The sequence below is a fragment of the Schistocerca nitens genome, chromosome 2, assembly GCF_023898315.1.
Source record: "Schistocerca nitens isolate TAMUIC-IGC-003100 chromosome 2, iqSchNite1.1, whole genome shotgun sequence".
Classification (NCBI taxonomy): domain Eukaryota; kingdom Metazoa; phylum Arthropoda; class Insecta; order Orthoptera; family Acrididae; genus Schistocerca; species Schistocerca nitens.
Window position 1 is genome coordinate 1,063,790,366 of NC_064615.1, and position 25,898 is coordinate 1,063,816,263.

The window sequence follows — 25,898 nt, forward strand, 5'->3', positions numbered from 1 at the left end:
ATAGGACTTAACATCTATGGTCATCAGTCCCCTAGAACTACTTAAACCTAACTAACCTAAGGACATCACACAACACCCAGTCATCACGCGGTAGAGAAAATCCCTGACCCCGCCCGGAATCGAACCCGGAAACCCGGGCGCAGGAAGCGAGAACGCTACCGCACGACCACGAGCTGCGGACATTACTCTGTCATATTTCTTTGTCAAACTTGATATGTCAAATGTTAAGTCAAAGAAATTTGATGGTGTCATACGGAACTTTATCAAATCTCGCCTGTAGCCAAATAAATATGATCAAATTTTGTCGGAGATTTGATCATAAAAGTCGTTCGTCTTCTGTTCACTGCAATGTGAAATGTAACCGCTTGGAGCGCTGGCGACGCTACAGCGATTTGACGTCTCTGTAATGTGTTTGTAAACATGGCTTTAAAGTTGGTGTGTTCCTTCGTGTAAACAAATTTGCTTCGACTAGGGTGGGGGGTGAACAAGGGGCACACTGCGTGCTATTAATTGTGTGTTAATGGGCAGGTGGAATATGCTATAGGCGACTTCGTGTCCACATTCACCGCTACAGCCATCCAGGAAACATCCAGGCAGCGTTTCAGCAAGCCAGAACAGAGGATGTGGTCACTCTGCAAAATAAAAAAATACCCTATAAGCTTTCCATTCTACTTTGTCTATTTTTGAATTCTGGATACCACAAGTTAAAAAGCGCTTCATCTGTTTCGTACTTTTTATTAATTCTCTAGTTGCTGCAACACTAATTTCATTAATTAAATCATTCAAAAATAAAAATAGTTCTTATTGCCTACATAGTGTACGAAACATTTATTTAAATGCACACATTCCTTCTTCAGTGCTTTATAAATCGCATCGGACGTTTTTGGAATTATTTTGCTTAATGTGCAATGTGATTTTCGAGTGCTGTGTTGTAAACCAGAGTAGCTCTCTTCTGTATCAAGAAATCACAGTGTCACAGTTTGCTGTCTTCTGCAGATATAGTATTTCTCGAGAGAGTATTCTGTTGTGTAGTATGAGAAGGCACTTTACTGACCAAATACTGAAGTACACTCTCATCCATTCGTAAGTAATTTATGTACAAGACTTGACGTCCTCCACTTGGAGCTGTCGTAAAAAATATTGCTGAATGCTTTCATTATCTCGACGTAATAGCTATGGCTTCATCAAGTATGCTTGCTTTCTTTTCGCCACTTTCCTTCCAAATACACACACAATGCAATTGTACTAGCAACTGCAGCGCATAATAACAAGTTGTCTGCCATCTTGAAATTTTACGAAAAATATGACAACGTAATATCCCTTTTAAAAGTCACGTCAAAGATCTATGACAAATTTGACGAATATTTGATCATATTTCTTTGTCCTCTTGCTGGAATGCGTGAAGCACCGTCTGCGAATTTTCTTTTATCTAGTCTATTGTTGTAAATCTTCGTCCCTTCAATGGGGTTTTCAACTTTGGAAATAATAAAGTCTGCGGGTCTAGAGAGTGCAGAGGACAAGACAGCACAGTAGTTTAGTTTTTTGCGCAACAGTCACGAACCAACAGTGATGAATGTGCGGGTGCGTTATTGTGATGCAAGTGTCATGAATAATCTCGCCACAATGCAGGCCGTTCCCTTCTTACATTTTCTCGCACGCGTCGCAACACTTTCCGGTAGAACTATCGATTAACAGTTTGTCCCTGTGGCACGAATTCATGATGAACTAATGATTCAAAGTCAAAGAAAACTATCAACACGGTCTTGACATTTGACCTGACCTGATGAACTTTTTTTGGTCCTGGAGAACCTTTCCCGACTCACTGTGAAGATTGAACCTTGATCTCAGCATCATAACCGTAGACCCACGTCTCATCCCCAGTTGAGATTCTTTTAAGGAACATCTCGTTCTCATTTGCGTGATCCAAAAGCTCTTCACAGACTGCGAGGCGAAGGTCTTTCTTGTCTTGATATATGAGCGGTGTGGCGAACTGGGCGGCAACACAATGCACTATGTTAGGATTTCGTGACATGATCCAACTGAAATGTTACATTCTTCTGACCTCTCTGACAGTCAGTCTTCTATCAGCACGCACAATTTCGTTGACTTTTCTTACATGAACGTCGTCGGTAGTCGTCAAAGAGCGTCCTGAACGAAGGTCATCTTTAACTTCCGTCCGGAAATTTATAAACCGTCCGAACCACTCGAAATACCGCGTACGGATTACGCACACATCACCGTAGGCTTCCTTAATTTTTTGGTGTTTCACTGTAAAGGTTTCCCTGAGTTTCAAGCAAAATTTAATGCAGATGCTTTGTTCCTCTGACTCTGCCATCTGGAAACTCGCGAACTGTACGACGTAACGTTCTGCTCAATACGGCATTGAACAATAACCAACAGACATACAACAATGAAACTTCGGGCAGTTAAAAATTAAACACACGCATGTGCAGGGGTACCAACCGCATTTCGCTCCAACAAACCATTGGCGCGAAATTACGAATGCTCTGGAAATTTTTGAAAAGACCTTGCATATTGAGTTATACTCCAGAAACGGAGCAAAGCTACAGAGCAGCAGGCTACGACATACGGCAGCTCTTCCGCGACATTTGAACTTATTTGATTCGCGGTACGTTTTCTAATTGTGTCAGGAAAAAATTTCCAGGCCATCTCCTCTACAGTCTCATGACAGTCTCTAGCACGTCATCAACTCCTGTATTTTCTTATCCATTTGCTTGTTTTTCAGTCCAGCATTCATCTTTCCACTACCAGTTGTACAAACCTCAATTTTACAACTGTTTGCGTATTGAACTTCTGATGTTCTAAGTCCATAAGTCAGCACTGGCAATATACTTCGGCTACAGACTACGCGTTCAAGGTACATTAAGGATTTACTTCAGACTACAACATTCAGTTTTCCAAAAGAACTTCAAGCAATATTTAGCCTACTGTTTATCTCTTCAAGTGTCCGTCTGCTTGTAGTTTTCAATTTTCGTAAGTACAGAAATTAGCCAACTGTTTCTATAACTTCATCATTAATCTTTAACTGTTTTCCTGTCGACGTACTGACTGTACGTTACTTCCGTATTTCTGTAGTACTGCCGCACTTACTCTGTCCAGCTCCTCTATCCTTTGCTGAAGATCTACATCCAAACCAAACAAAACCTCTCCAATTCAAACGTGGTTCAGAAAAGATTCGTTTATGCGTATTCCTTCTTCATCCCTGTTGTAGCGTAACAAGACAGCTACGCCACACTGAAGTAGCCGAAAGGCACGCGTTAATCTCACGTAGGCTAGAGAAATCTGAAACAGGATACGTAATGAATGCTATAAAGAAAAGTACGTAGCTGCTAAAATACTTAACTTTATTCCATAATTTGTATACAGCATTCTTGATGATACAAGTAAGACTCTATCTTGAAATGGTTTATGGCGCTTGCTAGGTCGTAGACATGGACTTAGCTGAAGGCTATTCTAACTGTCTCTCGGCAAATGAGAGAAAGGCTTCGTCAGTGTAGTCGCTAGCAAAGTCGTCGTACAACTGGGGCGAGTGCTAGTAAGTCTCTCGAGACCTGCCTTGTGGTGGCGCTCGGTCTGCGATCCTGACAGTGGCGACACGCGGGTCCGACATGTACTAATGGACCGCGGCCGATTTAAGCTACCACCTAGCAAGTGTGGTGTCTGGCGGTGACACCACAATCCCTGTTTTAGTATATTTTGCTAACGCCTTTCACTAGGCTGCAGAAAATAGTTTTTGTGAAATGGAGTCACATTGCGTAACCCCTTTCTCAACTCTGACCTTACCATTCCCTTGACGTAATCAAATGGAAGATGTAACCTTATTGTATACACTCTTCAACTAAATAATGTAGGCAGATTCTATTCCTTACTTTTCAAGTGCGGTCAGTACAGGTTTTAATGTGTCAGATTTAAACCACTCACTTCCACACCCAGCTTGTTGTTTTCCGTGATTAGAGGCTAAAATTTATTCCAAACAATCGCTGAATATTTTCATTAAAATATTGTATAATATTGACAATAGATTTTTTTCTGCACATCTTCCCTGTTCGCTTTCTTGTGGATTGCATTGTGTCAACTATCTTAGATAGCTCCTTTCCCAAAAATTCTGTGAATAACTACAACTTTTTCTTTCATCGCGTCCTGCTGCAGTTGTTATTTCTACTATTATCTAATCATTTCCTCAGGTTTTATTTTTGTCATGCACCGACTTACTTTCCCTAATTTTTGTAGATATATCTGCGGAATGCACTCATTCTCACACTCTGTTTATCAGACTGTTCGTTTCCTTTGTTGCTCTACATAGATTTTTGAAGAATTCTTGAAATACCTTTTAGTGAGCGCTCCTCGTTCGTCATCTGACGTCCTTCCTGGTGCCTGCTTCATTTGCTTCATTCCAGAAATATTCTTCATTGCCTCCCATACAATCTCCTCACTATACTTTTCGATATATTCTCGCAAACGATTTTGAACAGTTTTATTGAGTTTAATTATTCTATCAGACTTCTGTTATCACTTACAGTTTTTGTGTTCTGTGCTTTATCAGATATGTTTTGTTTTGTTTGTTCCACTTCCCTCCTGCAATATGTCTAGACCTTTATAATATTTGTTAAAGCATTATTTCTCACATTTAAGTCCTCGTCTTCTTCATTATCCAGGAGCTTTAAATATGTTTGTTCGTTTTAATTCGTATTGTACTTCTTTTACACCTCTTTCTTTTTATTTAATCCATGAAACTGAATTTATGGTTAAAGAGTTAACTTAGGTCTAACTTGGTGTCCTGTTCTATTTTGCATCTTGCTAGCCTATGGTCACCAGGGATCAAGAACAAAATAAGACATACACATCCTGTACACTCTGTTATTTGGCAGGGTACAGTCCATCTCATATTTTATTCTGTTCGGTCCTATCCATGTCCATTTAATGACTGTGTTATTCTTGAGAAACGTATTTAGAGTGTACATTCGATTCTCCGGAGCGAATTCCACAAGCATGTCTCCTCTACCGTTCCTGGTATCAGATTCATAGTTATTGATATAATGTACCGATTAATATGGGATGCCTAATATGCCAACAGACTTATGGATTTTAATGGTAAGGTATTTTATCATTAATTTCACAACCTATTTCTTCAGCAGAACCCACAATCGGGCGTTAGGAGCAACCCATATCTGCAGTGCTCATAGGGCAACGTCATTTTTCATATTTTACTCTTTGTCGGCGAGAGAAGGGCAGGCTGTTGTAGAATTTCATTCGATTTAGCCAGACCCCAGCAAGCTGAAAGTTGGGCAGTAGGAAATATTAGAGAGGGGATTTCCAGTTCAGCCATGTGTTTTATAACCAAGAGAAACCTTCCGAATACAATGGTCGGAGCTAGGAAATTAGAACTATTCCCGAGACATTATCAATAAACACATACAAAGCTCAAAAGTGTGTGTGTGTTTGTGTGAGTGCAGATATTTTGATCGCGGTTTAATATGTATAATATCCGATAGTAAAAGTCACTACTGCTGGTTCAGTTCCCCCACGAACTTTCCTCAACTTAGTTTGCATCAGGACCGCAAGCCATTCTTTTTATATAAAACGTAAGGTCATTGTATGACACATGTCTCTATCCACTTCATCGAAACGTATGGCACCCTTCATTATAGATAATTGTCAATAACTCCATGAACTATTTGAAACTTTTGGTAAACCTTAACGGAATTACGTTTACGAACAGCCGTAACACCTGATAATTTCCTGCTGTTTCTTAGAAATTTAGCACACATAGCAATAAACTATGGTACATTCAATGGCATTCACGCTCACCCTTCAGAACGTCACACCCGCCATCAATCACGTCTTTTATATGCAGCACAACGATCGGAAGATGACAACCGAAATTCAGAAATTGATGTTTACTATTCTGTTTACAGGCTAGGATTGGTTTGGCTAGCCTGTCCAAAAATCGGTATTCAGAGCGTCGGTTGTTTTACACAGATGTCGCATGTAAATCAGCTGTTCGGATTTCGTCAGGACGATATTCGTCAGGACATTTTAGTAAAGATTGAATGCGATTTCCTTGCGGATGTCCACGAATTCTTAAGGAGGAGGAAGGGATAAACGTTTGAGAGGAGACGTTTAATAATCTTCAAGACAAGATGTTTAAAACTCTTATTCATGCCGATTACCGCAGGCGAAATAATCTCTTCACACTCACCTTGATCACACATTTTCTGGAAAAAGTTGGAAGCAATATTTATTCGAACATTGTTACACTCCAAAGAACTGTAAAATCTGAATGGCTAGAAACATTCCAAAACACACATTTTCAATCCTGTGCATAGAATTAGTGAATATATAGTCACCCGATATTTTCGGTGTGCGTCAGGTTTTTCCAGTATAAGCAAGTGTGGGTATGACAGCTTACAAATCTGCGTGATACACAGGATACACAACTGTTTCCAAAAGGTTTACTTTTACTAATTCAGTAAATACATCAGAATTCATGTATCTCATTATTTACCATAAAGAAAAATGTCCTTGTCATCAATTAAATAAAGGAAATGAGAAACCCACTTCGTAAGCCTTTTTTTATATACGGTGTATATATGGTGTTTCTGTTCCCTACTTTTTGCGGTTGGGCTGAAATTTTAATCATTCGCATACTCAAGCAAGCAGTACACTTCATGGCAATATGGCGTTTGTTCCATTTTTCTTTCACGATTTCGCGGTTTTAAGAAACAGCTGTGTAGTTGGTCATCGAACCGCTCCACTACAGACTCCATAAAAGTGATTCTGGATGCCGTAACACGTTTTTGGTGTACATGTTGTTTCGATCTTTTTCCACAACATTTACCGGATTTGAGTCGTGACTGGGTTGCGAACTACTGCTTGCTATTTAAAATATTGGTTTATGTGAACAGAAGAAATTTGTTTGTTTCCTGATCAGTGCACCTCCTTTTTCCTATCAGTCCACACCGAATTTCTTTTCATTTCGTAAACAAAAATTGCACGCAAACAAGCAGATTTCTTTCGTTCACATTAAACATTTTAAATAGCAAGCAGTAGTCGACAATACAGTCACGACTCAAATCTTATAAATGTTGCGGAAAAAGTTCGAAACAATATCTATACTGATAACGTGTCGCAGCATTCAGAATCGCATTTGTAGAGTCGTGCAGAGGAGTGGTTTGATGACCAAATATACCGCTGGCTCTTAAAATCGCGAAACCGTGAAGGAAAAATGCAACAAACGCCTTATTGCCATGAAGTGCACTACGTGCTTGAATAAGTGAATCATTAGTATTTCAGTGCAACCACATAATTAGTGAAGAGAAACACCATCTACAGAGGGGTCCAATAAACTGTAGACACTCTTTGATAGTTAATTTCTTTGGAACAAAATGACATATCCTTGTAGTTTTGAGCGGTAGCGTAGTCCATTGTTTTATCAACATATCTTGGCGTGCGTTTTCCAGCAGATGATAGGACAGCAATGAATGAAGTAAGACTGCCGTTTGAGCAACGCAAGGCCGTATTGAAGAGCTACTGGAAGTACGAAAACATGATGGAGGGACAACGACACTGGCGTAACGTGTACGGAACTTAGCCACCAACATGTACAACAGTTTATCGTATTCGGGATCAATTTGAATCCGATGATACTGGTCAGGATGTGCATAAGGAAACGTCTGGCCGACCAAAAACATCAACAAATCCAGCTTCCAGCGTTGCTGTGTTGCAACTTTTACTAGGTCACCTCAAAAGTCTGTGAAGCAGGGAGCACGTGAAGCGAGGTAAACCCATCAAGCGTACGACGAATTCTTAAGGCTGCAAAGTGTACATTCCCCAGAACGCTGCACGCTATGAACGAGGACGACCCGGATCGAAGGATGGAGTACTGCGAATGGTTTGAAGGCATGCTTCGCGACGATGAACGTTTTGCAGGGGTGGTTATCTGGTCTGACGAGGCGTAATTCAAACTGAACGGTTCTGCAAGACGCCAAAACTGCGTCTACTGGGCTCCTTAACTTGGACAAACATGTTAATATATCGGGTGTAAATGTGTGCTGCGGTCTGTCATCGTGGGGTTTAATTGGTCCTTTCTTCTGTGAAGATACCGTAACTAATGAGGTGTATCTTCATACGAGGGGCGTGCAGAGTCATAGAGATGGCACCACCGGCACGTATCGAGGTCATTTTTAGTTAGTAGCATCTTTGGAAAGCATGTACGCCAAGTTTCAGCCATGATGGTCTATTCCTTTGTCTTTGGCATTCGTGTGAATCAAGGAAGTCGAGTGATCGTCAAGAAACGGACGAAAAAGAATTTCATGTGGTGATTAAACATTACTTTATGAAAGGCAAAACGCCTCAGGGGACCAAAGAGAAGCATGATAAACATTATGGTGAGTCTGCACTTTCGATTAGAACGGTTTATAAGCGGTTCCAAAATTTTCGAAGTTGCCATAAGGGCACAAGTGATGCTAAACGTTCTGGACGCCCTGTGGAGGTTACGACTCCAGAAATCGTAGATAAAATCCATGATATGGTGATGGATGACATAAAAGTAAAAGTGCTTGAGATTGCTAGTGCTAGTGCATTTGGACATGAGAAAGCTATCCGCAAAATGGATTCCGTGATTGCTCACGCTTGACCAAAAACGGAATTGTGTGAAGTGTTGCAAGGATGGTTTGCAGCTGTTCAGGAAGAATCCGCAGGACTTAAAGCTTCGTTTCGTCACTGTGGATGAAACATGGGTACTTTACTACAACCCTGAGACCAAAGAACAGTCTAAACAATGGGTTACCAAGGGAGAATCTGCACCAAAAAAGACGAAGACCATTCCTTCGAACGGAAAGGTTATGGCGACTGTCTTTTGGGATTCACAAGGGATAATCCTCATCGACCCTCTGGAAAAGGGTAAAACTATTACAGGTTCATATTATTCATCGTTTTTGGACCGTTTGAAAACCGAGCTGCAAGAAAAACGCCAGAGATTGGACCGCAAAAAAGGCCTTTTCCATCACGACAATGCACCAGCACACACCTCAGCAGTTGTGGTCGCAAAATTAATGGAAATATGACTCCAACTCGTTTGAAACTTCCTGACAGATTAAAACTGTGTTTCACATCCCTCCTATTCTCCAGACTTGGCTCCTTCGGACTACTATTTGTTCCCCAATTTGAAAAAATGGCTGGCGGGACAAAGATTTTATTCAGTCGAGGGGGTGATTGCAGCAACTAATAGCTATTTTGTAGACTTGGACAATTCCTCTTATTCTGGAGGGATCAACAAATTAGAGCAACGTTGGCCGAAGTGTATAAGTCTAAAAGGACACTATGTCGAAAAATAAAAAAGTTTTACCCCAAACAGGTTAGTAGTTTTTATTTTTGCACAGACTTTTCAAACGCCCCTCGTATACTGCAAACATCGATCTTACCAGCCATCCAAGAGTTGTTTGGAAATGAAGATTTTACCTACGACAAATGGCGCTCCGCCTCACCACGACAGAGAAGTCGGAGCCTACTTGGATGAGAATCTACCTGGACGATGGACAGTTTGAAGAGGAGCTGTTGAGTACCCGCCACGGTCTCCAGACTTTGCTCCTCTTGACTTGTACCTATGGGGGACCTTAAAAAACGAAGTTTATCAACAGAAATCACCGAGACGTCCTGCGCTGCTCTTACAGCGGCAACACTGACGCCCGTAGCTTGGTCGACAGTTCAGCAGCATGGACGTTGTCTGGCTGCTAATGGGGTTACTTTGAACACATAAAATAACCTTCCCCGGTGTAAGAATTGTAGCGGTATGTCATTTTGTTCCGTTAATATTGACTATCAAAGAGTGTCTACATTTTTCTAGACCACTCTGTATATTCTGTATGCAGGGAAAGATTCCGAAATGGGTTTCTTATTCAGATATCGCATTTAAGTGTTGATTGCTTGTGAGAGGAACGTGTTATGCCTCATGGAACGAGGAGAAATACCAACCAGTAATTGTCAGACCATGCGGCAATATCGTGGAATATCGAGGCAGCTTTGTTGTTTTGCAATACAGGGTGAGTCAAAAAGCACTTTACAACTTTGTAATCATACAGTAATTTGTTGAGATAACTTACAGAACCTGTAGATGTATCATTTTGTGGCAAACAACCTCAAGTGTCACTTTTTGTTCAATGTGACTACCGTTTGCGATGCGGCAAACATACCACCGGTAATCTATTCCTTCCCACAGTCGTCGCTGCAAATCGGGCATAACTTGTGCAATGGCAGCTTAGATTCGATTTTTCAGGTCGGAAGATCTGAAGATGACCGACATGGGATGGTTTACTACCAATATTTCCTCGCAAAAGTTCGAGGTTTCCTCGAGGATCGCTTCCTTGGTCTATGGATTGGCCATGAAGGGTTAATCGCATGGCTCCCTCGCTCATCAGACTTGACACCACTGGATTTCTTTCTTGGGGGTTTCACTAAATACCATTTGTGTGTTCCTCCCCTGCCAAACAATTTAGCCGACGTGAAAAATTGGATCTACGCTGCCGTTGCGCAACGACTGCAGGAAGAAATTGATACTCGGCCGTTGTGACCGAGCGGTTCTAGGCGCTTTAGTCTGGACCCATGTGACCGATGCGGTCGCAGGTTCGAATCCTGCGTCGGGCATGGAAGTGTGTGATGTCCTCAGGTTGGTTAGGTTTAAGTAGTTCTAAGTTCTAGGGGACTGATGACCGCAGATATTAAGTCCCATAGTGCTCAGAGCCATTTTTTGAAGAAATTGATGCCGGTGGGACGTTCGCCGCATTACGCGTGGTAGTCACATCCAACAAATATGACACTTGACACTTTTATGTGAAACATTTGGTTGTTTACTACAAAATGGCACATCTACCGATTTCATAACTTATCTCAATAAATTTCTATATCATTCCAAAGTTTTAATGTCCTATTTGTCTCAACCTGTTTTAGTATTCACATTGGTAGAGATCCCACCATTGTCATGCCAATATGTAAACAATACATTCAGGAGACCATACTTAACACAAAGTAGCATCTTAAAGGCTCCAAGCGACTAGCGCCTGGCCGAAGTGGCCGTGCGGTTAAAGGCGCTGCAGTCTGGAACCGCAAGACCGCTACGGTCGCAGGTTCGAATCCTGCCTCGGGCATGGATGTGTGTGGTGTCCTTAGGTTAGTTAGGTTTAAGTAGTTCTAAGTTCTAGGGGACTTATGACCACAGCAGTTGAGTCCCATAGTGCTCAGAGCCATTTGAACCATTCGACTAGCGCCTGACAGAACAGATATGTTGCTCACTCGACTATCGGGTTCGTACAGCCACGCCATGGAACTCGAGTAAGGAAACGTGCTTGTTTGCAGAAAGACAATACTTAACGCAATGTAGGGTATCAAAGACTCCAAGCGCCTAGCGCCAGAGAGGACAGACATACTGCTCACTCAGCCAAGCAGGTTGGCCTTGAGTAAGGAACTGGTCTTGTTTGTAGCAAGACAAGTATCCACCACCACAATGTGATAGTGGCTGGACCTCCACAGACTGGCACCAGGAAGGCCACTCCCTTGACGTGGCAGTTGAGAGAGGCGCTCCAACAACAGTGCGCCCCGACGACACTGTACACGGCAGCGGCATACTGTCATCTCTTCAGACGAATCTCAGTACCGCATACAGAATCACAGTGGACGTATCCATTCTTAGAGGACGAGTGTTGCCTCATTGCATTCGTCATCGTCATATGGGCCAAGCACCTGGAGTTGTGGAATGGCTGCTAACACGATCATCTCTTGTTCGCTTAGCCGGTATTTTGTACAGCACTCCTTACGTTTCGGACGTGTTAAAGCTTGTGTTTTCGCGTTCTCCGTGACGTTACCTATCCACGAGACAGAGCAAGGCTGCATGTTGCCCATTCTGTCCTGACCTTCCTCAATACAAAGACTGTTCGACCGTTGCCCTGGTCAGCTAGTTCTCCAGATCTCTCACCAACTGACAGCATCCGGTCAGGGATTGCCTAGAGATTGGCTCGCCACCGCTCTTCAGCCAAAACAATTGATGAACTCTAGCATACAGTTGTCGCCATATGGAATGTCGTTATTTTATATGTCAGTCCGCCTCCTTGCCCATCAGGGGTAGAGCCGTTGTAGCTTGCAGAGGTGGCAACGGAGTACACTAAATTTCGCATCCTCTGTAACGCTAAACCACCTACAAAATTAAGCACGTTCACTACCGACTATACAGGGTTACTGATAATTACCTCCGGGGTATCACAGGACGACTGCACGGAAACAATACGTACAGAAAAATGACACGTATCAGTAGATAGAGCACCTCCCCAAGTTTAGATTCTTATACGCCCCTTGGCGTCACTGCACTAGGAAGCAGGCGTGTTAGACCATTTAGACAAATCAGACAGTCCATATCGTCGCATCGAATTAGTTTGCATCTTGTGGCCTCTAGAATTCACGGTAGTGAGTTCTGTACTACAAAATCCTTCTTCGTCCAAGAAAATGGGGGAGCAGAATAAGCACTTTAAGGAGAACAAAAAAACACGAACACACACACACCACGAAGGACTTATCCGAATGGGACGGAAATGGGTAGATATGATTTACATGAACAGATAAACAAATATTACTATTTCAGAGAAATTTATGATTTATTCAAGGGAAAGGATTTCACAAAAAGAGCTAGTCAAAACACGTTGGCCCATCTCTGGCCCTTATTCAAGCAGCTATTCAGCTTGGAGTTGTTTGATGTCCTCCTGAGGATTTCGTGCCAAAGTTTGTCCAGTTGGTGAGCTAGACCGTCAAAATCCCTAGCTGGTTGGAGGGCCCTGCTCATAATGCTCCAAACGTTCTAAACTGGGGAGAGATCCGACGACCTTGTTGCCCAAGATAAGGTTTGGCAAGCACGAAGCAATATAAACTCTCGCCGTGTACGGATGGAGCTTATCTTGCTAAAATGTCAACCTGGGATGGCTTGGCATGAAGAGCAACAAAACGGGGCGTAGAACACCTTGGACGTCTCGATGTGCTGTAATGGTGGATTACAAGCAAAAGTGTCCTGCTATGAAATGCAGTGACACCCCAGATTATCACTCCTGGATGTCGGGCTGTATGGTGGGCGACAGTCAGTTTGGTGTCCCAGTACTGTCTGGGCTGTCTGCAGCACATCTTCGCTGCTCGTTGAGGCTTAGTTCGAAGTGGGACTCATCACTGCCGACAGTCCTACTCAGTTAGATTTCAAGCCCAAGACGTGCCTGGAGATGCCCCAGACAGTGGTTGGATACCACACCAGGAATGATGGTCTGAGGTGCCATTTCTTTTCATATCAGGACTCCTTCAATTGCCATCCGCGGCACCCTTACAGCACAGCGGTACGTCGACGATATTGTACGCCCCGTTTTGTTTTCCTTCTTGGCAAGGCATCCTGGGCTTCCATTTCAGCAGCATTGTGCCCGCCGGTACACGGCTAGAGTTTTCTACTGCTTGTCATCCTGCTTGCCAAACCATAACTTGACCAACTGACGCACCAGTTGGATAGAATCTGGCTTGGCATTGATTGAGAGAGTTGCTGGATGTCCTCCACAGGGACATCGTGCCCGATTCTGTCCAATCGGCGCGTTAGATCGTCAAAGTCGGGAGCTAGGTGGAGAGCCCTGCCCATAATGTTCCAAATGTTCTAGTTGGGGAGAGATCCGACGACCTTGCTGGCCACGGTAGAGTTTGGTAAGGACGAAGACAAGCGGTAGAAACTCTCACCGTGTGCAGGAGGGCTTTAAACTTCTGAAATATAAGCACAGAGTGGCTGTCATGAAGGTCAACAAAACGGGATGTGGAATATCGTCGACGTACTGCTGTGCTGTAAGGGTGCCGCAGATGTCAATCAAAGGGATCCTGCTATGAGAAGAAACGGCACCCTAGACTGAGCGCCGGCCGGAGTGGCCGTGCGGTTCTAGGCGCTACAGTCTGGAACCGTGACAGCGCTACGGTCGCAGGTTCGAATCGTGCCTCGGGCATGGATGTGTGTGATGTCCTTAGGTTAGTTAGGTTTAAGTAGTTCTAAGTTCTAGGGGACTGATGACCTCAGAAGTTGAGTCCCATAGTACTCAGAGCCATTTGAACCATTTGAATCTAGACCGAGCCTTGCTCTCTCCCAACTATGCGTTTTCGTGAACTTCGCTGTCTATCTGTGTTTGGTTTCCCACCCTCGTCACAGTTACATCCTTCTATGTGTGGCATCAATGATGTGTATCGATATTTGCGCCGTCTACCATCATTGGTTGGTGCATATAGTTTCCGGCAAGGGGGGTTGGAGTCAGTCGGTCGGTTGTTACCGACGAGGGAAGTTATCTCCACGCGGTGAAGTCGGCTGGGGCCGCTGGCAGCCCTACGCAGTGTCGGAGCGTGTGTGGAGCTGTTCGATCGCCACGAGCTTCGTGGTTCACCGACCCAGGACGTCAAAGTTGAATAGAGGTTTCAACTACCCAAGCTACGCCTATTCATGTTGTGGTGGTTCACTTCGGCGGTTTGCTGTTGATGAGGTTTCCTGGTGAGCAACACCGAGTGGTTGTACTGCTGAGATTTAGCCGCCATGCGGTGCAAAAATGGTTCAAATGGCTCTGAGCACTATGGGACTCAACTGCTGAGGTCATTAGTCCCCTAGAACTTAGAACTAGTTAAACCTAACTAACCTAAGGACATCACAAACATCCATGCCCGAGGCAGGATTCGAACCTGCGACCGTAGCGGTCTTGCGGTTCCAGACTGCAGCGCCTTTAACCGCACGGCCACTTCGGCCGGCGGCCATGCGGTGCAATTAACTGTTTTGGTCGACTACGATTTGAGTGCACCAGTGGAATTTTCTGTGTTGTGGCCGTTAGTTATCTGATTACCTGCCCTGTGCACTGACGTAAATTCAGACAGTGTTCTTTTGAGCGAAGTTAACTACTACCGTGTTTCAAATTCAAGTGTACCAGCGGACTTTTCTGCCTAGTGGCCCTTAATGTTCCGGTTACCAGCCCTGGCCACTAACGTAATTTCAGGCAGCATCCTTTCCTCACCTGTTGTCGCTGTCCAACATGGTGTGTAATTTTGACAGCTAATATGTGGATTATCACGTTTGTAACATTGCCAGATCAAACACCGACAGATCAAACATAGTTGGGCTCACCACCTGTCTCACCTAAGTGAACGGGGGCAGACCGACCTCCCTGGAGGCCTTCTGAGTGCCAGCGGTGTTCAATTATCTGCTGTCAGGTATTTTAAATTTTAGGCTCATGGTTATTTGTTTTGTTTCTTAAAATTTTGCAAAATTAATTTTTAGATTTATCTTTGAAGCTTAAACACTGTGACCTTCTGCCTTTAAAGATTATGGTAACATATTTTAAAATGTTGAAGTTTAATTGTGGCCCTCAGCCACTGACATTGCACCTTGCATATGTTGCTTCTTTAAATTATTTGATTGCTATCTTAACTGGATTTTACCTTGTTGATTTTAAGATTTCTTGTTGTTAAACATGCTGGCCTTCTACCTTTAAAAGTCTATGGTAATATATGCTGAAGTTTTGAAATTTAATTGTGGCCCTCAGCCATTTGTGTGGCACCGTGCATATGCTGCTTTTGGGTTTTTAATTATTTTATTGCTATCTTAAATGAATTTTTGATTTTTTAAAGATTTCTTGTTGGCTTTCTGCCTTTAAAGGTCTATGGTAATATATTCTAAAAATTTGGAGTTTAATTGTGGCCCTCACCCATTTGTATTACACTTTGCGTTTGTTGTTTTTTTATCATTTTATTGCTATCTTAACTGTATTTTAATCTTGTTAAGATTTCTTGTTGGAGGCCCTCAGCCGTGAAAGAGCTGCATTCGGCAAAGATTCGTCTATATGCCGCTTTGGTTGTAAAGGTTATTGGATTACAATAAAAGACAAGTAGAAGCAGAAACTGAGCTCAACCCTAGGACCTTTCCACAATCCTATTACCTGTTCCGCCCAGCGGGTTTAGCGGGCGTCTCATAGACCATCACTCCTGGCTATTGGGGCTTCTCCAGATAGGGCTTCGTTAGTCGTTAGGGCTCATTTCGAAGCGAGACTCGTCACTAATACTGTTGTACTCCAGTCAATGAGACTCCAGGCTGAACGTCTTGTCTGGAGGAGGAGGAGATTAGTGTTTAACGTCCCGTCGACAACGAGGTCATTAGAGACGGAGCGCAAGCTCGGGTGAGGGAAGTATGGGGAAGGAAATCGGCCGTGCCCTTTCAAAGGAACCATCCCGGCATTTGCCTGAAGCGATTTAGGGAAATCACGGAAAACCTAAATCAGGATGGCCGGAGACGGGATTGAACCGTCGTCCTCCCGGATGCGAGTCGTCTTGTCTGGAGACGCCCCAGACAGCGGGGGGAGAAGCCATCCTGACTGCCGCCCGCGATATGGTCGCACAACCGGAAGTGATGGTCTGGAGTGCAATTTCTTTTCGTAGCAGGAGCGCTTCGGTTGTCATCCACGGTACCGTTACTGCACGGCGGCACGTCGGCGATATTATACGCCGCATTTCGTTACAGTTCAAGGTAAGCCAAGGTAAAGGCGCCCGCAGGCAGCGAGAGTTTCTACAGCTTGTCTTCGTGCTTGCCAGACCCTACCTTGGCCAGCAAGGTCGTGGGATGTCTCCCCAACTGAGAACATTTGTGGCATTATGGGCAGGGCTCTCCACCCAGCTCAGGATTCTGACGATCTGAAGCGCTACTTGGACAGAATCTGGCACGATGTCCTTGTGAAGTACATCCAGCAACTCTGTCAATGAATGCCAAGCCGAATAACTAATTGCATAAGATCCATAGATGGACCAAAGCGTTACAGACTTGCTCAATTTGTGACGCTCTTTCTCTTGAATTAATCATATAATTTTTCTGAAATTGTATTCGTTTGTGGATCTCTACATATACGTCATATCTACCGTTTTCCGTCCCATTCGGATAATTTGTTCGTGGTGTGTCTTTTTGTATTCGTTTTTGTTTTACTTAGCTTTGCCGTTGATCAGCTCGGAGAAGTCAAAGCTGCGTAGTTGGTGTCTCCGCGTCCGTATTAGCAGTTTGCATAATGAATTTTGTTATTTTAATTGCAGAAAATTAAGAAAAGATCAGCTGTTTCAGTAATCTACCTGGCTTGTTGATGCTTCTAACTCCACTTATGTATCAAATACATTAAAGTTTCAGCATGGGCGCTAACCTTGCGCTATAGTTTAAGATACGTGGAAATTATCACGTCTTTCTCATAAGACAGCTGACAACTGATTACTTGCTCCGTTTTGCCGAGCCAAATATGTCACACACACCTTTCCAAAGTGTTCAAAATTTTTCTATATGTACTTCTTAATGCTGATTGCTAATAATTGTTCAGATTTATGTTAAATATAAAACAGATGCTGATGAGTGTAATGTAATATATTCACTTTTGTGTAATGTGTGATAACATTCTATATAAATAAAGTTTAACATTCCCGTTTTCAATAGTCCAAGGAACGTCAGCGTGGCGGATATTATGTATACTCAAAAATACAAAATTACAATTTAATGTTATTTTTCTGTAGATGAGTTTTCACGTTTTAAATATTGTTTTAATTTTACAAAAATCCAAACATAACGTCAGTAAGTATTTATTTGAATTAAGCATGTTTTAGAATTTCGATTTGACACACAATTTACGTAATTACGTACTCGAAATTTATCTCAACTCAACAGTTTTATCATAATTTCAAACGCACTGTGTTTATTCTGTCCCCTAAGTTTTTCACTGATGTATTAATCATCGAAAGGTAATAACTTTTTAAAAATATGTGAATTCTGAACCTAAGTGTTCCATCAGATAAGGCATCAATTTGTATTCCTTAATAGTTTGGATGACTTCCCAGGTTTTTACACAAGTCGTACTCACTGTCGAAGTGAATCAAGTATTTCTTAGAAATAAATTACCCGCCAGGTTAATCGAGGGCGCTAATGCACTGCTTCCTGGATTCAGGTAGGCACGCCAGCCCAGGATCCACCCAGCGGATTAACTACGAGGGCCGGTGTGCTGGCCGGCCTGGATGTGGTTTTTAGGCGGTTTTCCACATCCCACTAGGTGAATACTGGGCTGGCCCCCACGTCCAGCCTCAGTTACACCACTCGCAAATATTTGAAACATGTTCGCACAATTTCACGGTTTACACTAGATGCTGATAGCCGGAGTACACTAATTCCGTCCCACGGGGTACAGGGTTGCGACAGGAAGGGCATCTAACAACCCTCTGCCATTAACATCGCTAGATCCATAGTAACATGACCGACACCGTGTTGCCATAGGACTAAGGCCCAAAGCAAATGATAATTTCTTAAAATTAAATTACTTCTCAAACTATTATCTTTAGATCCACTTACTGTGTATGAGAAACCTTTCTCTCCTTTATTATTACGCGAGAATGAAACGTTAACGTTATAAAATTATACCCAGTCCAGTCATACTAATGCGACCAACGTGTATGATCAACATCAACGCGCAGTAACCACTTACAGGCGATAGATGACAGCACTAGCAATGCAGTGTATATAAAGAATGTGGGGGTGACGCAAAATACAGTGCTGTCGTCCAAAAGGTCATGATTATTGGCTTTCGGGTCAAGGGAAGAAATATTAACGAAACAGCTAAGTCTGTAAACTGTTAGTGTGCCACTGTGGTGAAAGTATACCGTACTTGGCAAAATGGCGCTATCCAAAACCGGCGCTTGGCAACTATTGAGCATCACGGGCCAAAGGTGAGGGGGGTGAATGGCGTCTGTGGAGATGTGTACTGGAGACCAGACATACTGCTGCAGAGCATCTCACTACCCAGATGAACCAACTGTGTCTCCTCAAGGACCTGAGCGAAGGTTGTTGTTGCTTATGGGCCACCGCAGCAGACACCTGGTTCATGCATCTGTGCTAACTGCTGTTCGTCGGCGACGAAGGCTGGAACTGGCGCGCCATTATCGCAACTGGACGTCCACTGACTGGCGACAGGTGGCCATTTCAGGTGAACCACGTTTTATGCTGCACCAGACAAATGGCCGTTGGAGTGTACGGCGTGAAACGTCTGAAAGCAAACACCCTGCAAGAATCGTCAGAAGGATCAAGTCCGGAGGAGGAGGGAACTTCATAGTCTGGGGAATATTTCGTGGCATTCCCTGGGTGATCTAGTCATTACGGATGGGACAATGGATCAACACAACTACGCATCTATTCTTGGGGACCGTGCTCACACCTACATACTTTTTTTTTTTTCCTCGGGACGATGGTACCTACCAGCAGGACAATGTAACGTGTCACACAGCCCGCAGTGCACTTTCGTGGTTCGTAGAGCACCAAGATGAATTTACCGTACTTCTCTGTCCACCAAACTGCCCCGATTAAAACCCAATCGAGAACCTCTGGGACCACCTCGATCGAACTCTTGATGCCACGGATCCTCAACCGAGAAACGCAGTGCAGCTTGCCACGGCACTGTAGTCTGTATGCTTCCTCATCCGTTTCGGTACTTTGCAGAACCTCACAGACTCTCTCTCTGCATGCGTCGCAGCAGGCTGCACTGCAAAAGGCGCGTATTCAGGCTTTTGACTGTGACTGGACAGTGTGTAAGCATAAGTATCATAAATAACAGCCTGATGCGTATTTCTTCATCAATCCATTTTATTTTCCGACTTTTGAGCGTGCAAAACGGTACTGTGGTACCGGATACATCGCATAACAGTACTGTGGTGTCCGATACATGACCTACAACAGTGTTTTAGTATGCGATACACGTCCTAATTCGTTACGATTTGGGGACAGGCAGCCAGACAAACTGACTTCAAAAGTGGGCTGCTGACGCACCTTATTGAGCAATTTGTGTTCGGCGACTTCAGTGAATTGTACCCATGTACTGATGGTTGCCACGTTATAAATGGTGCCCTTATTGACCAACTGTAATGTTGGTTAAAAGCTCGGCGATATTCTCTATCCACTGATATGTATTTATTTGCTGTATGTATTCTAGTTTTCGGGCAGGTGTGTTCTTGAATCCCCTAGGTTCAAAATGGCTCTGAGCACTATGGGACTTAACATCTGAGGTCATCAGTCCTCTACAACTTAGAACTACTTAAACCTAACTAACCTAAGGACATCACACATATCCATTCCCGAGGCAGGATTCGAACCTGGGACGGACTGTAGCGCCTAGAACCGCTCGGCCACCTCGGCCGACGAACCCCGTAGGTACCGAATGTTTATAATCAAAGTTCAACTACTCTCGGAGATCCAGTGTGGGCTGTCAGTAGCGTACGGCAGTGAAACTTCATAGATATGCTAATGTGTTAACGTGGAACTGCTTTATGCTGGGAAAAATTAGTTCCAATTTTGACCACCAAGTGCAAACCTGGTGCTGTACCGCAGCTCGTCGGTTTCTCTGGTGCTCATATTCAACAAACTGTGTAAATTGTAGTTAATAATGAAATAAACATTATGCATTTCTCACTTGTTTGACTTTTCCTGCCCACGTCCCGTTCCTAATTTGTCACACATGGGAACGTTACTATGCGGCTTTCTTCCATTCACAGCGCCAGATTTCCACCTCGTGCCCAAAATTGGAACTAATTTTTTCCCCAGCGCTAAATCGGTTCCACATTAACGCATTAGAATACGAAGGCAGTGCAATAAGTAATGCAACACATTTTTTTTTCTCGGCCAATTTTGGTTGAAAAAACCGGAAATTTCTTGTGGAATATTTTCAAACATTCCCGCTTCGTCTCGTATACTTTCATTGACTTCCGACAGGTGGCAGCGCTGTACGGAGCTGTTAAAATGGCGTCTGTAACGGATGTGCGTTGCAAACAACGGGCAGTGATCGAGTTTCTTTTGGCGGAAAACCAGGGCATCTCAGATATTCATAGGCGCTTTCAGAATGTCTACGGTGATCTGGTAGTGGACAAAAGCACGGTGAGTCGTTGGGCAAAGCGTGTGTCATCATCGCCGCAAGGTCAAGCAAGACTGTCTGATCTCCCGCGTGCGACCCGGCCGTGCACAGCTGTGACTCCTGCAATGGCGGAGCGTGCGAACACACTCGTTCGAGATGATCGACGGATCACCATCAAACAACTCAGTGCTCAACTTGACATCTCTGTTGGTAGTGCTGTCACAATTGTTCACCAGTTGGGATATTCAAAGGTTTGTTCGCGCTGGGTCCCTCGTTGTCTAACCGAACACCATAAAGAGCAAAGGAGAACCATCTGTGCGGAATTGCTTGCTCGTCATGTGGCTGAGGGTGACAATTTTTTGTCAAAGATTGTTACAGGCGATGAAACATGGGTTCATCACTTCGAACCTGAAACAAAACGGCAATCAATGGAGTGGCGCCACACCCACTCCCCTACCAAGAAAAAGTTTAAAGCCATACCCTCAGCCGGTAAAGTCATGGTTACAGTCTTCTGGGACGCTGAAGGGGTTATTCTGTTCGATGTCCTTCCCCATGGTCAAACGATCAACTCTGAAGTGTATTGTGCTACTCTTCAGAAATTGAAGAAACGACTTCAGCGTGTTCGTAGGCACAAAAATCAGAACGAACTTCTCCTTCTTCATGACAACGCAAGACCTCACACAAGTCTTCGCATCCGAGAGGAGCTCACAAAACTTCAGTGGACTGTTCTTCCTCATGCACCCTACAGCCCCGATCTCGCACCGTCGGATTTCCATATGTTTGGCCCAATGAAGGACGCAATCCGTGGGAGGCACTACGCGGATGATGAAGAAGTTATTGATGCAGTACGACGTTGGCTCCGACATCGACCAGTGGAATGGTACCGTGCAGGCATACAGGCCCTCATTTCAAGGTGGCGTAAGGCCGTAGCATTGAATGGAGATTACCTTGAAAAATAGTGTTGTGTAGCTAAAAGATTGGGGAATAACCTGGTGTATTTCAATGCTGAATAAAACAACCCCTGTTTCAGAAAAAAAATGTGTTGCATTACTTATTGAACTGCCCTCGTATTTACCAAGTTTTGCCATACGGTAATTACAGCTACCCTGTGAGTAGTTGCAGTTTAATTATAACCGCCCAGTACTTTGAAAATTGCAGTATCGTATACGCACTGAGCCGTACTTGGCTCGTGTTCGTGCCTTCTCTTATTTAACACCCTGTTTTTACCGTACTGTCGCCTCGTTATGTCAATTTTTAGTTACTGGTGTCACTGAGTTGCTGCCTTGCTTACCCGTGAGCGGCAGCAGCAGCGCTTATCGATATTGGCCCTGCCGTATTATCTTTGCTGGACTGCTATTACATACTCGTCGTCGTGTTTGGTCCAAAGTGGTGGAACGCACCAGCAGTGCAATTCGGACTGGGCAATGAAGTCAGCAGGAACGCGCCAGCAGTGGAGTTCGGACCTGGCAGTCGGACAGTTGGGACGCGGCACAAGTCGGTCGGGTTGGAGCGGCAGTGAGGTTCGGGTAGCCATGACTCGCCCGACCGTTGCCGGCACACATGGCTGGAGACGGTCGTCTTACCGGACGTGTATTTGCTCGCCGATCGCTTATGGGTTGGCGTTGTGTGTCTCAACTCGTGGTTCGTCCTGCCGACTGCACAGTCACTGCTGTTAGCATTCGTCGCATTCTTCGTCCAAATTGAGTGTAGCCGGTGATGTTCACTGCACAGTTATTTCAGTGCTGCCTCCGTGCTGATGTGTAGCAGTTGGTCGGTTGGCGCAGTCGCGTTGTAGAACCAGGGAGGTGCCGATGATTGCCGACACACATGATTTGAGTGGGGACAACTTTGGTTGATCGTCGGTCGGTCGTCTTGTCGGACGACGTAGATTTGGCCGGCGATCGCTTATGGGTTGGCCGTGTGTGCCAACTCGTGATTCGTCCTTATTTTGCTCAGTCACTGCCCTTAGCATTGTCTAGTTCTAACAAGGGAACCTCCCCATCGCATCCCCCCTCAGATTTAGTTATAAATTGACACAGTGGATAGGCCTTGAAAAACTGAACACAGATCAATCGAGAAAACAGGAAGAAGTTGTGTGGAACTATGAAAAAATAAGCAAAATATACAAACTGAGTAGTCCATGTGCAAGATAGGCAACATAAAGGAGAATATTAGCTCATGAGCGCAATGGTCTCGTGGTTACAGTGAGCAACTGCGGAATGAAAGGTCCGTGGTTCGAGTCCTCCCTCGAGTGAAAATTTTACTTTCTTTATTTTCGCAAAGTTACGATCTGTCCCTTCATTCATTGACGTCTCTGTTCACTGTAATAAGTTTAGTGTTTGTGTTTTGCGACCGCACCGCAAAACCGTGCGATTAGTAGACGAAAGGACGTTCCTCTCCAATAGGAACCGAAAACATTTGATCGCAAGGTCATAGGTCAACCGATTCCTCCACAGGAAAACACGTCTGATATATTCTTTACGACACTGGTGACGGCATGTGCGTCACATGACAGGAATATGTTGTCGACCCACCTAACTTGCACACTTGGCGAATGGGTAAAAAGATTCTTCTACCTTGCCCGATTTAGGTTTTCTTGTGGATGTGATAATCACTCCAAAAAAAGTGATGAAAACATAAGAGTTTGTCACATCAACTGCATCCAATGAATGCAACAGTTTCAGAGTCGCACAGTTTTCCCTGTGCTCTGTCAAAACATATGTTTTTTACGTTTTCAAATGTTTCCGTGCGTAGACCGTCAAATTCTGTATATGTCCAAGCAAATCTGAACATGTCCTGGAATTCTGGAGAGCGAAGTTGATTATGTGTGAGTGCCTGAACTTTGATAATTATCTGAAAATAAAAAATTAAAATTTTCACCTGAGAGAAGATTTGAACTAAGGACCTGTCGTTCCACAGCTGCTCACGCTAACCACAGGACCACGGCGCCCGTAAGCCAACACTCTCCTTGATGTTGCCTACCTTGCGCATGGACTACTCAGTTTGTATATTTTGCTTATTTTTTTCATAGTTCCACACAACTTCTTCCTGTTTTCTCGATTGATCTGCGTTCAGTTTTTCAAGGCCTATCCCTGTGCCAACTTATAACTAAATCTGAGGGGGGTGCGATGGGGAGGTTCCCTTGTAAGTGCAAGTGCAAGTGCAAGTGACGATTGCCGACACACACGTTTGAGTAGCAACGACCTTGCTTGGCCGTTTGGTCGGTCGTCTGAGTAGACGACGTGTATTTGGATCGTCCACCGCTTACGGGTTGTCTGTGATCCGTTCTGGTAGTTGTTCCAGTCTCTGCTGTTAGCATCGTTTGAGTTTTGGTGCAAGTGTGGAGCGGAACTGAACTTGATCATTGGTCTGTTGGGTGTCTGTCGGTTGGGTTCCCAGCGGATTGAAAATGGTCAGGCAGACTGCCTGTCTCCCCTAAGCGAGCGTTAGTGTTTGAATTCCAGGCCGACCTTCGAACATCTGAGCGCCCTTGGCTGTACTGCCCTATATTTTTTTAAATATGTTCTTGTTATTTGCACTTGTATGGCTTCTAGCTCATTTTTGTTTTATATTAGAGTTGTTGTGCTCTTAAGGCCTTCAGCCTAAATTAAAGAACTGTTTCACATAAGGCCTTTGGTATTAAAAAAAATTAATGTTATGGAGTTTTAAGTGTTAGGCCATCAGCCGATTTGAATTTTTAACTTTACTTCAGCCTATCTAAAGAACTGGTTTAAGATACGGCTTGCCTTTTAAATTTCTGATTATGCTTGCGTTTTAAGTTATTGGTCTTCAGCCGTTTTTAAATTAAAAAAAAATGGTTCAAATGGCTCTGAGTACTATGGGACTCAACTGCTGAGGTCATTAGTCCCCTAGAACTTAGAACTACATAAACCTAACTAACCTAAGGACATCACAAACATCCATGCCCGAGGCAGGATTCGAACCTGCGACCGTAGCGGTCTTGCGGTTCCAGACTGCAGCGCCTTTAACCGCATGGCCACTTCGGCCGGCTTTTAAATTAAAAAAAATTTTTTTTTGGGCTCTTGTAACGTTTGATCAAATTATTATGTTCGAGTGTAACTGACAGCCCCTTATTTTGGCCTCGTTCCACAATTTATACTATCTGTCCAGTCCTGCGGGTTAGCAGGGCGTCTCACGCACAATAAGAAAAAATTCCACTATTTGCTGTTTTTCTCGGTGCTGCAATTTTATAGGGCAGCATTGTAAACGTGGAAGAGGGAAATCGGTGTACGGAGGAGCGTATATGGAAGCCCATGCGAGCGTAGCGCAAGCATCGCGGGGGCGCACCTTTGTCGGTCTGCTGGTGTGCCGCCGCCGCCGAGGCGTCCTCGAGCAGGGAGGTGGGCAGCGCCGCCGCCCCCACCGCCCCCGCGGCCACCGCCAGCGCCAGCAGGGCCACCGTCGGCAGCCCCAGCCGCGACCTGCGTCCTCTGCAACAACAAGGCGCGCACAACGATCAACACACTTCATTTTAAAATCATCTCACTCAGAGTTCAACAGTGTACCGTAATCCACCGATGCGACAAAAGACATGGGGTAGCGACATGCGCGTACAAAAGGTATAAAAGAGCAGTGCGTTGGAGGAGTTGTCATTCACATTCTGCTGATGCCTGTGAAAAGCCTTCCGTCGTATGACCGCACGACGGAAATTGGTTCAAATGGCTCTGAGCGCTATGGGACTTAACATCTGAGGTCATCAGTCCCCTAGAACTTAGAACTACTGAAACCTAACTAACCTAAGGACATCACAGACACCCATGCCCGAGGCAGGATTCGAACGCGCGGTTCCAGACTGTAGCGCCTAGAACCGCTCGGCCACTCCGGCCGGCACGACGGAAATTAACAGACTTTGAACGCGGTGTAGTAGTTGTACCTAGACGCTTGGAACTTTCCATTTCGGAAACCGTTAGGGAATTC

At 44.2% G+C, this 25,898-nt stretch overlaps 1 protein-coding gene across 2 annotated transcripts in view; it reads right to left on the reverse strand.

Annotated features, from left to right (window-relative positions):
- The window catches only part of LOC126234788 (uncharacterized), a 282,904-nt gene that overhangs the window by 231,987 nt on the left and 25,019 nt on the right, over positions 1 to 25,898 (reverse strand). For both annotated transcript variants that reach the window (XM_049943537.1, XM_049943536.1), the window contains exon 2: positions 25,269 to 25,411. In XM_049943537.1, coding sequence (XP_049799494.1) covers positions 25,269 to 25,411 — 143 coding nt within the window. The remainder of the gene's footprint in view (positions 1 to 25,268; positions 25,412 to 25,898) is intronic.